Source organism: Antedon mediterranea, chromosome 8, assembly GCF_964355755.1.
Source record: "Antedon mediterranea chromosome 8, ecAntMedi1.1, whole genome shotgun sequence".
NCBI lineage: Eukaryota > Metazoa > Echinodermata > Crinoidea > Comatulida > Antedonidae > Antedon > Antedon mediterranea.
The window spans coordinates 26,735,700-26,747,645 of record NC_092677.1 but is presented as its reverse complement, the minus strand read 5'-3'; the positions used below and the strand labels follow the sequence as shown (position 1 = coordinate 26,747,645).

At 34.3% G+C, this 11,946-nt stretch overlaps 2 protein-coding genes across 5 annotated transcripts in view; both read right to left on the bottom strand.

The window, feature by feature from the left end:
- LOC140056191 (ribosome quality control complex subunit TCF25-like) lies at positions 1–7,344 on the bottom strand. 3 transcript variants are annotated; one of them, XM_072101486.1, is made up of 15 exons: positions 7,295–7,344; positions 6,737–6,886; positions 6,280–6,462; positions 5,838–6,040; positions 5,465–5,547; positions 5,012–5,045; positions 4,587–4,683; positions 4,145–4,244; positions 3,462–3,648; positions 2,956–3,061; positions 2,466–2,594; positions 2,111–2,199; positions 1,840–1,998; positions 1,304–1,553; positions 1–739 (listed from the first exon to the last, which is right to left on the bottom strand). In XM_072101486.1, exons 2-15 carry the CDS (start codon positions 6,878–6,880, stop codon positions 557–559), a joined length of 1,947 nt encoding a protein of 648 aa, XP_071957587.1. In that variant the 5' UTR covers positions 6,881–6,886; positions 7,295–7,344; the 3' UTR covers positions 1–556. The 3 variants fall into 3 exon arrangements, with proteins under 3 accessions (XP_071957587.1, XP_071957588.1, XP_071957589.1); XM_072101487.1 differs by having other exon boundaries at positions 7,251–7,317; XM_072101488.1 differs by lacking the exon at positions 7,295–7,344 and adding an exon at positions 7,154–7,284.
- A 343-nt stretch (positions 7,345–7,687) lies between these two features.
- LOC140056324 (NACHT and WD repeat domain-containing protein 2-like) overlaps positions 7,688–11,946 on the bottom strand; it is a 33,486-nt gene continuing 29,227 nt past the window's right edge. For both annotated transcript variants that reach the window (XM_072101661.1, XM_072101662.1), the window contains 3 exons: positions 11,459–11,643; positions 10,938–11,062; positions 7,688–10,543 (listed from right to left, as the gene is read on the bottom strand). In XM_072101661.1, coding sequence (XP_071957762.1) covers positions 10,335–10,543; positions 10,938–11,062; positions 11,459–11,643 — 519 coding nt within the window. In that variant the 3' untranslated portion in view covers positions 7,688–10,334. The remainder of the gene's footprint in view (positions 10,544–10,937; positions 11,063–11,458; positions 11,644–11,946) is intronic.

The window sequence follows — 11,946 nt, the reverse complement described above, 5'->3', positions numbered from 1 at the left end:
GGCCAAATTTCAACCCTTTAATTTTTTACTTAAATGGTCACTATAGGGCAATAAGATGATAATAAAGCAATATATGCGCGCATATATAGCAATATTATTGCATAATAATAGTATTTTAAAAAGTGCCCCGATTTAGGCCATTTTTTCTAATCTATTAGATACACCTCTGAAGAATAGATAGACAATCACAATTTATTGATTGAAATTATAATATGTAACATCTTCAAATAATGTTCTTTTGTATAAGTTAGTAAAAACTATTTTATTAACATATTATAAGGGGTAAAATATTGCTGCTTCACTATTTCTGTCCAAAAATCTGTCTAAATCTGTACTGCATTGTAGAGGATCATCTACTATACAGCATTGTAGGGGATCATCTACTATACAGCATTTAAGGGGATCCCCTACTATACAGCATTGTAGGGGATCCCTTACTATACTGCTGCTCCAGTGGTGCTTACTGGATAGTATGGTTTTCATACAGGTTACAAAGTAATTATCACCATGTTAACACAAATTCTCATTTGCTGACTGTTCCATCAAATTTAAATCGTTAATCTACTTCTTCTAGTTCTTCATTGTCTTCTTCTGGTTGTAAGCTCTGAACATTTGCTAGCAAATCTCTCATTGAGTTCATGAGGGCATCAATGCCTTCCCGAATGTTTGCATGTTCTGGCATATATCCTCCCTCGGCACCTCTCCCTTGACCTCTTGCGTTGTTGTTATCAGCAACAGCCTGAGTGGACAAAAGGTTAAAAGGTATTTATTCTGATCCTCAAGCTTAACTGGAAACTGAGGAAATTTGGATTAGGCCCTCTACGGACCCACGACAGCCAGCAGTGCAGCGCCTATCAGCGCAGTACATTGGGAGAAAATCCCCTACGAATAGTGTTTGATGTGCACTATATGTACACGGGAACGGGTTTACATCCTGTCCAAAGGACGAGACTAATTGAGTAAAGCATCTAGTGAAACTAACAAATGGTTCAAACATTGTAGCATTTAACAATCTTTCAATTTAAGATACAAGTTTGTTTGTAATATTCATTGCTATATCATAAAATAAACAAGATGAACTTAATATATCTTAAAATTACTTAAAATATGACATAGCAGAGAATATCTCTTTTTAAAGAAAAAAAAGCTGCTGGAATGTCCCTTTTTAAATTTTGAGTACCTTTCTTTTATCATTTTGTTTTCTTATGTATTTGTTCTTTTCTGCTGACAAAATAAATGAAATAAAAAAGATTGCAAACTATTTCAGTACTACAATACAAATAGTAAATTTCAAAAGGCTTACATCTGGATTGTAGCTTGGCAGAAGAGATTGGAAAAAAGAAGCCAAAGCACCGGACTGGTCATGTTGTACCCGAGACTGCCTTGCTGGCCTGGTGTAACTAACAATAGAGTCTAGAGGTGGAAGGGGATCATATGACAGTATTGGTGTGTTTGACAGTTCCACAGGTAACCCAATAAGAGCCTCCTTTATCTCGGACATTATCAAATGTCGATAGACGTTTCTTGGTGCTTTTTGGTAACGAGACAATCGCCTGCAAAAAATTTAAAATAACAGAATCACTGAACTAGTTTTCGTTGCCCTTTAAATTACAAAACTAAAAATGAATTTCTAGCTCAGAGAACTTCTAACTATTATAATAATAATAATAATCATAATTAACAAAGCAAATTCTTGTGTCAGGAACGGCAAAACAAAACAGACAAAAGCAAACAAAACATAAATATATAAAATAACAATAAGACGTCAAGCGGTAGATTTCAATTGCAGTATAAATCATATAAGTACATAAATTAAAGTAAAATCTAAAAAAAAATTACTTTTTCCTGAAACTTTGTACCAATGGGTCTTTATTATCGACACGCTTGAGTACTTCTTGTACGTTTCGCTCAAGCCATCCCATCACCTCTGGCTGCTTCCACGACGAGAAGTTACGAGCGATGAAGAGCGACACCAACTGCGTCAATGCGACAGGCTGGCTGCGGTAAAATGCGTAAAATAAATTGTATTGTAGTTGTACTGTAGTTACATATTTTCATACTTTAAATGTGCCTACAGTATATGCTACATAAAAACGAAAACATACTGTACCTGGTATGGCTTGAAGCGGAGAAAAATGGATGGCTAGCCACTAATGGGTCAGGTTGTATTGAACACTTATCCAACAAACCTATTAAAACCTAAAATAAAACCAAAACATATTAGTAGAGTATTCAATTATGGTAGCAATAACAAGTGGTAGTAGTAATATGATGTTGGCTTGGTGGTTAACATGTTTGCCTTCTAATACCAAGGTGCAGGATTCAATCCTGACCTAGTCTACTCCACCCCCTAAGCCTCAACTGAGTTTATAGGTATGTTAAGTTTAAGTTTATCCATTCTGATATTGGGTTTCTTGATGTTGAATGTGTATGAAATAAAAATTGAAAAAATAAAATATCCTTACAGATGGGAACATTATCAAAGCTTCTTGTAACATTGAATCGGCTTTCTTTCCTCCATCCTCGTTGCTATGGAAATGTGCTAAGGCAGTTGAAAAAGCAAAATTTGGTAACTGTGAAAGATTCTTGTGAGACTGGAAAAAAACAAATCATATGTGTTATTACAATTATTAATTTCAGTATACAGACGTCAACATTTAAAAGTGTGAGGAATGTTACTCACTAGCTATACCAAAACATAACTGATACAAAATTACTGAGATTAAAATTTGACCATTGGCCTCTGTGTACATTATCAAAATTTATGTGACAACAAAATGTGATATATGAACATAATGATGTCATATCACTACCATATTTGGGCATATCACACTTTTTGTCAAACTACTTTGATAGTGTAGACAGAGCTTTTAGAATCTAATTCTTTCAAGATAAAGAATTTTACAATGATTTATATATCATTAAACTACAAAAAGCATATTTGAAAACACTTACTTCCCATTCATTATAAAGCCGAATCAAATAGTCATACTGCTCTGAACGAATTGCATAAAAGTCCATCATTAATAAAATACAAATTGGATCTCCATTCGGGTCAAGCCTATTAAATAAAAAAGCTTTAATTTAATTTTCCAATGAATCCTCAAATATAATCCCACCCCTTAAAACACGAAATTGGGCCAACTTTGGAGGGTGGGACTATACTCCGGGAAACTCTGGTTCATGAAAAAAATGATTTGTAAGCATTTCTTGTAAAAACTCATTCGAACTGACTAGAGAGAGGCCTACATCAAGATCAAAAGTCAATAATGGGACTATACCCTGGGATATGCCTGTTTCTAAAATCAGACATAAAGTATGGGGTGGGATTAGACTGATCGATGCGGGATTATACCAGAGGATATATGGTATTAAAAGCTAGATTAGCAATAACTTTATGGGGGGGGGGGGGGGGGGGGCTCATTATGAGGCGCTCTTAAAGAAAGACCATGGTAACCTACCCAAGAAGAAGTTTACATAACTCCAAGGCGGTTCTATAAGATCCTTTATTTCCTATGTATACTAGATGACGGAACAAAGCTAAGAACAGCGCCCTGTTCTCAGGGTGCCTGTAATCAAGTCGACATGTGCCTTGTGCCAAGTTGAATAATGTGTGTAAGCTACCCTCCATACAGTACAATGCTTTCTCTGCAAACATAATATTAAATAAGATAAAGCTCTGTCTACACTATCAAACTAGTTTGACAAAAAAAGTGTGATGTGCCCAAATATGGTAGTGATATGATGTCATTGTGTCCATATGGGCATATTTTTTTGTCACATAAAGTTCGATAGTGTAGACAGACAGAGTTTTAGAACTACTTTAAATGAATGGATGTATATATAATAGTCAGGATTTCACTGGTTTTATTTCACTATAGAACAAATGTGATAGTTTGCTACAGATGGAATAACACTATCTAGTTTAAAACAACTATTATCATTATTAATCAAAAAGGCAAATTACTGAAAATGACTGTGGGTATCAGTGGCTGGTTCACATTAAAGATACAAATAAATCAGCAAAAAGCTAAATCAAAAAGAGAAGTAAAACAGAAATAGAGTGGCAAGCTTTTTCTTCATCAAGCCAATTATTACTTGTTAATTTCATATTATACTGCAATTAATAGTTATTATGGCTTACCAATGAGTTCAGTTGCCATTTGTAAGTCTTCAGACATTTTGCAGACTTCACTAAGTTGTAGTAAACTGTTAATATGATACGGGTGCATGTTCACCAAAGACTGACAAAAAAGATGAGAATAAGGTGATACAAAAACACACACAAATATATAGAACAAAGGATTTTATAGTTTTTATATTTCAAATAGGGAGTTTTCGATTAACTATAACTATTTATTTTGTACATGCGAGGAAATTAGCACTCAACATAGTTTTGGTAGTTTCTGGGTCCAGTCGACGACCGACAACACACCAATTGACCCAACGTAGCCTTTTTCAAAACCTCACTTAAGTCCAATGGGGTGGTAACTTTAATTAAACACACTATAAAAGCACCATTTTTCAACTTCTTTGATCTCAATTTTCAGATGAAATGGATAAATATTTAAAACAATAATACTCACTATTAAATTAGAAGGATTATAAGACTCTACTGCATCAAGGAATTGAAATTCTACTTTCTGATATTCCTTAGAATGTTCAAAATTAAAATATTGGTATCTGGAAAGAAAATGGAAAAAGTAAATAATTAAAATTTGGTGAAATAGAAAAGTTAACACTGACATGTTACATGAGGCGAGTTTCAGATTTGGCAGCCATATTGAATCTAAAACTGTGAGTTTTTTTTAATGTAGTTTAAAACATTCCAGTACATTGTAACAATTCCAGTCATTTTAATACCCACAAAAGAAAAGAATTGGTGTTAAACACAAACATACTCTCTTATAATAATAGATTACAGTATTCAATACTATACTGAATGTGCACGGATGAAGAAGTTGAGAACTTACTTTTAGTTTTGATAAAACTTAATGATTAGAAAACTTACCCATTTTTACTGCTACCTAGCGTCATAGATAAACCTATAAAACAACAAATATTTGAATGTCAATTGATACAGTAGAACTCTATAAAGGGGACATCTCCAGGACCAAACAAAATGTACCCTCCTTATTAGGGGTTGGCTGTAGTATTAAAACATTATATTTCTTATCACTTGCTTTGAGGAAAGTATCCACTAAAGCCGATTTTCCACTAGGCGAATTTGTTCGCGCGAATCGAAGGCGTCGGCTAATACACATGCGTAGAGAAGGATTTGGAAGATGTAAACATGAATACACATGCGTACAAGCTGGCGCTTTCAATTCGCCTAGTTGAAAATCGGCTTTATAGTAGTGTACCACAGAAGGGGTCCTACTGTATATTAAACCAAATGACAAATGTTTAAACAATAAATCTATACACAATTTATACAAATTGATCAATAAAATGTGATTTTTACCTGTTTTTGAGATGGGAGGCCAGTTGGGTCTGGGCGACACTAACCAACCTGACTTCTGAATATTTTTTCTTCGTTCTTTCCGTCTAAAAATAAATTATTTTAAATTCTCTGCTTTCTAAACAAGAAGGAAATTTGTGGAACAGTCGGGACTCTACGGCCTAAGATCTAGGAATTACAACTCCACTCTCAAAGATTTGTAATAAGACTTTACTATATATGTTTGCGACCTTTAAGGATAGTGAATGAATTCGCTGGTTATCCTTGACAATTGGCCTAAATAAATAAACAAAAAATAATAATAATTTCCCTGTACACAAGTGATCAGTTGCAAATTCTTGTAAAGTATATTTTAAAATTCTTTTCAGCAACCAACCTGTGTTCTGATCTCACAACCTGCGAGCCAAATATCCTCCGCATTTCGTTATCGGGATTAAGGTGTTTGTGCTCGATGCTTAGTAACGAGCGAGTTCCTATAGAAACCGGTACTTCTTCTGTATTCATTATCCCATTGGTTACTGGAAGGGGACCAAGTATTTTGTTTACTTCTCGTATGCTGGCATCTATTTCATCTTCAGGCTAAAGAACAAATTAATAATCGAAGAGTTATTGAATTAAAGAGAAATATTGGGATAAGTAAAAAGAGGGTGAGACTATAGACATGAAAACAACTGTTCAATAGTGCTTACTATTGCATGCCATGTGACACACAAATAAAGGAATTTATCTAGGTGTTTTATAAATAGATATACTACCCATAATACATAACATTTTAAATTGTAGCAGTTACATAAATATTTTTAGAAAATGTTTTTTACATTCTCATCTACATTATTTTCTTCATTCCTCTGTTCTTTCTTCTCGTTAGCTTTTTTCTTTTTTTTCTTTTTCCTTTTTTTCTTCACAGCACCGGTTGATTTTGGTTCTGTGTCCTCTTTTTTATCTTCTTTCTCCTCTTCTTCTTCTATATCATCGTCTACGATGCCTTCATCATCTCCTAACTAGAAAAATGATATAAATAATGTGCATTGGATAAGGATGTAGAAAAGTACAAGATGTGTTGGAACATCTATACAATGTTAAGATACTTGCTTTTTAGGATGAAGGTCAGGTAAAAAAAAATAAATTAAATTTTCACTATTCAACTACGGACAGTACAAAGTAAAACCATAATATACTAACAAAATACAACATATAAATATAACATTTATAACATTTTGATTGGTCTAAAATTGTTACATGGACAGATGGGATGATTACTGTACATATACCTACAAGTTCAAATAAATTAGCCTTTGTTTTAATGGGTTGTGCCGGACCATCGTCTTCTGAAATGTCCGATTCTTTATCATCATCGACAGGGGCCAGCAATGCCAAGTCTGAATCACCATGCAGTTTTCTAACAGCTCTTGAAGACATATTGATCTAAATTATGAAAGAAACATATGGTTATTTATTAATTTTTATGCCGGAATACACACAGCTCAATCATCATCTTGTTTATTCTCAACCAGTTAGGCCTAGCAGCAGAGAAGGCCCTACTAATACTATCAGACTAGTACTAGCCTAGAGAAGAGTAGGCTAGGCCTGTGCAGTTAATTGGCTAATAATAGTAAATAATAATTGTGCTCGGCCTAGGGCTAGAGGGCCTAGCTAGCTAGCTGGCTAGCTAGGAAGGAGTAGGATACTAACCAAGCTTATCTAGGCCTTTAGCCTAGCTACACCGGTTCTAGCCATAGCTAGATAAAAAGAGTATGGCGCTTAGTTATTCTCATTATAAACAACTTACATAAAGTAATTAAAGTTTCATCGTAGGCCTAGGCCTAGCCTTACCAAAATAGTTGCTTCCCGCGGACGTACGTCGTCGACTTTCACATCGTCATGCAATTTGTAGTGCGCCACCAACGTCCAGATTAGCCCTTTAAATTTAATGTTTGTATTTCATTACAAATTTTCAATTCAATGCTATTTATTTTTATAAATATGGTCTGTCCTGTTGCATACGATTTAATAGAATTAATATACATTAATGTGGATTAAATTTTGTACTCGTACTTATATGATTTCTTTTTATTTAACATGAAAAGACCAAAGAGTTCATGATTTGATTGAATTTAGATTAAACAGGTACTTTTTTCAGAATGTGAACTGGACAATATGGATCTGAATCAGTAAATAAAGACAACAAATAATATACATTGTATTCTTCTTCTATTCTGAAAAATGACAATGACAATCAATAATATTCTATCAGTAGTCACATCAAATATTTATTTCTTACAACAAAAAATAAATAAATAAACTCACTCACACACACCCATACACTATACACATAATGTAGAAAGCTTTGAAAATGTGTAATACACATAAAGTTATATAATATATAATATAATGGCAAATCACAGTTGAAAATACTCCTAAGCCTAAGTAACCATAGAGGCATATAACACCATAGAGTTATACAAAAAGTAGAGCCAACACAAACTTTACAGTGAATCGTATACTCCATCCTCTTTACAGTACAAGGACACACTCTAACCCTTATAATGTAACTCTACATATAATTTGACAAGCATCAATGAAGAGTATATATGATGTATTAAATCGAGAAAAAATGTTAAAATAAAATATGTGTTTATTCTCGTCCAATTTTTTATTTACCATGATTATATAAAGGGTTGTACAATCAGTAGGTATTAGTTTTTGCAATTGTATTGTTTCTACAAAAGCAAGTTTATCACGGTAACAGAATGGATTGGCCCTAATTTGTTAGTGGCCGGCTCCGTTGATAACTTTAAACATGTTTATAAACACCACCAATATCCACCTAGAATAAAGCAATCTCTCTAATGAATGAAACCACAGAATATATACATACAATGTATTATTAAGTTTAAGCAACAAATCATTACATTAGATTATTACGAATTGTAACCTTTGACCTTTACTACAATATTATATATCATCTTTGGAATCGTCTAAAACATGGTTGATATCGAACCATAAAGAAGGTATACAGTCAAACACTACATGTTACTGTATTATTATTATTATTACATTAACAATTATGACTTAATAATTGTATGTATATTTCAGCCTACTGTTGATTCCTGATTATTACTTCTTCTACACCACTAATAAAGATAATAACCTCCTTCTTCTACGCCACTAATAAAGATATTAATATTCTTTACATCTTAAATACTTACTCTAATATACACATCTATATGAGCTTATATACACTTTAAGTGTAATAGCTCATAGCCTGAATACATACACTGGAATACTGCCAATAGTAAACTCTCTACACGCTGGCACATGTGTTTAAATGTCAAGTTTACCTGCAGATACACTATGATCATGTCTGTCTGTCTAAACCCAGGGGCCCCAGGGCTTATGGGGACCTTGAGCAGTGCCCAGAAGAAAACACAGGCATTAAAATATGCCAAAAAAGGCTAAAAATGCGTTACGCCACTGAGTTGGATACGGTCAGACTACTGGGGCTTGATGTGTGCCTTGCTGCCAGCACCACAGGGTAATATTCGTCCTTGACATAATGTACATGTTATGCGCAATTTGAAAGTTACATAACGGTGTAACGCTAGTACAATTGCAGAAACTAGCAAATAAACATTTAAGCACCCTTATATCTTAGCTTGGGATAAGTAGAGTAGGAGCACTTTGATGACAGCACCTTCTAATTTATTGTCAGATGGGAAACAGTTGTGAAATTGAAAAAGGATGAAAATGCAACAGAATGGAGGTCAGAGCAAGGTAGTAACTAATTACAAAATATATTAATCACATACTGAATACAATTATTTTGAAGCAATAGAATTTGAAATACTGGAAATAAGAAAATTGTATTGAATTGAAATGAATATGATTTTTTCTTTACTAGATTAAGACATATAGGTATCAATATTAGACTACAACATTCAAATGGTAGAATGTGAATACAACTTGATTTTCAATACTAGAGCTTCAAGTACAGTAGAACAGGATGAATTCTGAATATGGGGCATGACCACTGAATATGGGCGTGTCCTCCAAATAGCGGTGTGACCTCTGAATATAGGCGTGTCCTCTTAATATGGGTGTGTTCTCTGAATAAAGGTGTGACCATTGAATAGGACGTGTCCTATGAATATGGGTTTGTCCTCTGAATGGGGGTGTGTCCTCTGAATAGGGTGTGACCTCTGAATAGGGTGTGACCTCTGAATAGGAAGGTGGCCTCTGAATAGGAGGGTGACCTCTGAATATGGGTGTGTCCTCTAAATAGGAGTGTCCCAAATCAGGGGTTCAACTATAATGAGTTTCAATTCTTTTACAATGTAACAGACAATTGATTATTTAACACTAGAAATTGTTTTAGTGACATAAAGTTGTTTTTATGAAACATTTTAAGTCGTCAGATGCTTAAATTAGACCTGGTGACTTAAAACAGCTCTGGCCTACATAACAGCATTCCCCATGATTTGTTTTGTGTATCAACTAATCTAAACTTGACATGTACACACAACTAACCAGATGTAAAGACAACTGTGAATACCTAAATAAGAAATGGCACGATCACAAGTAGAGCATGCCGAGACGAAGAAGACACAAAATGCACAGTAACCTAACACATGTCTGCTGCATCTAACAAACGATCATCCAACCACGTCACATTAGCTACCTCCTATAAATATCTGCTTCCAATCAATTCGCTAAATTTCTAACAAAACATTTTTTCGGCTGCCGGTCCAAAATGCCTTTCCTGAAAGTTTTTAATATGCATCGTGGAAAGTAGCAAAGAACGATGAACCATAAGTTCAAATTCTGTCATCATTTGTGATTTTCAGGCACCATTCAGTACGTTCGCACATTAATACTACTCCCCCAACTTATAAACTTTGCCGTTGTGAGTAGAATCACCGTATGATGTTGATTCTTTTGGAATATCGACAGAGTCTTTGTTTCTTATCCAGAGTGTGACAATCGTGCTTTGACTGCGTAGACCAATCAGGGCGCAGGATCCGTCGGCTGATATTTGACAGCAAGTGATTGGTTCGTCAGGTGTGAAACTTGCAAGTCTTTCACCTAATACAATAAAAAGATTGTTAATTATTATAGTATTGCTTGTTATCTTTGGGCAAGACACTTTACTACAGCTCTGTCTACACTATCAAACTAGTTTGACAACAAAATTGTGATGTGCCCAAATATGGTAGTGATATGCTGAAATATGGTAGTGATATGACATCATCATGTCCATATATGGGCACATTTATTTGTCATAAAAAGTTTGATAGTGTAGACAGAGCTTTACATTTGCCTCTCTCCACACAGGTGTATAAATAGGTACCTGGTAAGGTCAAGACACAACTTTTCGCTGATTACTAGCTGCATTATGGTTTGATCAAAAAATGTCCGGGATAATAATATGTAGAGGTTTCACATGTTATTTTGGAAGTGGGGGCAACAATTAACTTACCCGTTTGAAGATCCCATGCACGTAATGTGCGATCCTTTTGAGTGCTGTCAAATGACAAACATCGATTGCCATCATGAGAGAGGTATATACTGTCTACAGGATCAGTGTGACCATTTAAAGTATGCCTAAATTAAAGAAACAATTTAAAAAACATAACATAGTAATGTTTGAACAGTATTGTAAAGATAAAGGAACGTGTATATATGTATAAAACAAATAGCTGCATAGGCAGGGTAGATAAACAAATCAAAATAAAACTGCCTCAATATAAATTTGTTAACATGTATCACAATATTACATAATAAAAATCAGATGATGTCAACACACAAAAGCCATATACATATGTATAAGAAGAATGAAGAATGTGTAAGAAATTTGTCAGATGAAAATTAAACTTAATTAATTGAAATTAAATAGTAAGGTGCCTGTTTATCAAAGAAAAGACCAAAATTAGAGTCAGTCTTTCTGGGTGTCAAGATTTGAGCGAAGGCATCTTTATAAAAAAAAGGAAGAAAGAGTACCTTGAGCCGCCAGATGAGAGATCCCACACAATCAAGCTACCATCTTCCAATGCATTCACAACACAGCCCCCTTCTACTGATATAGACACAGCTGTCGTGTTAAAGGATGGTTTCCACTTCTTAAACAACTGCCCACTAAGAAGATCATACACAATCACAAAGTTGGCACTTGTGTCACCAAGCTCCTAAAAGAGAAAAAGAAACATTTACAATCTGTTGTAGGGTATCGTGTACCAGTACGCTCGATTGTGAGAGAGGGCGCTTAATAAGTCTCCTGTATGACCATTCTTATAACATAATTTTTGCAAGGCTTAGGTAGTAGTGAGAGGTAGCATTGAAACAGAAATGATTTGGAAGACAATTAAACGACCAGAAGGCAGTGCCACTAAAATGGCAGTCAGTCAAAATATTTTTAAAATAAATTTTTAAAGATGTATTGTCCCCCAAAAACATGAAAAATGAAGATTAATTAAATCAAACTTTGAATA

Excerpts from the sequence above, each read along its gene's own strand:
- LOC140056191 (XM_072101486.1), bottom strand. The coding sequence starts at position 6,880 with ATGTCTTCAAGAGCTGTTAGAAAACTGCATGGTGATTCAGACTTGGCA. Across the intron at positions 6,463-6,736 it reads AGGCTAATTTATTTGAACTT|TTAGGAGATGATGAAGGCAT; the intron begins GTAGGTATATGT and ends TCATTTTTCTAG. Across the intron at positions 740-1,303 it reads TGCCAAGCTACAATCCAGAT|GCTGTTGCTGATAACAACAA; the intron begins GTAAGCCTTTTG and ends TTGTCCACTCAG.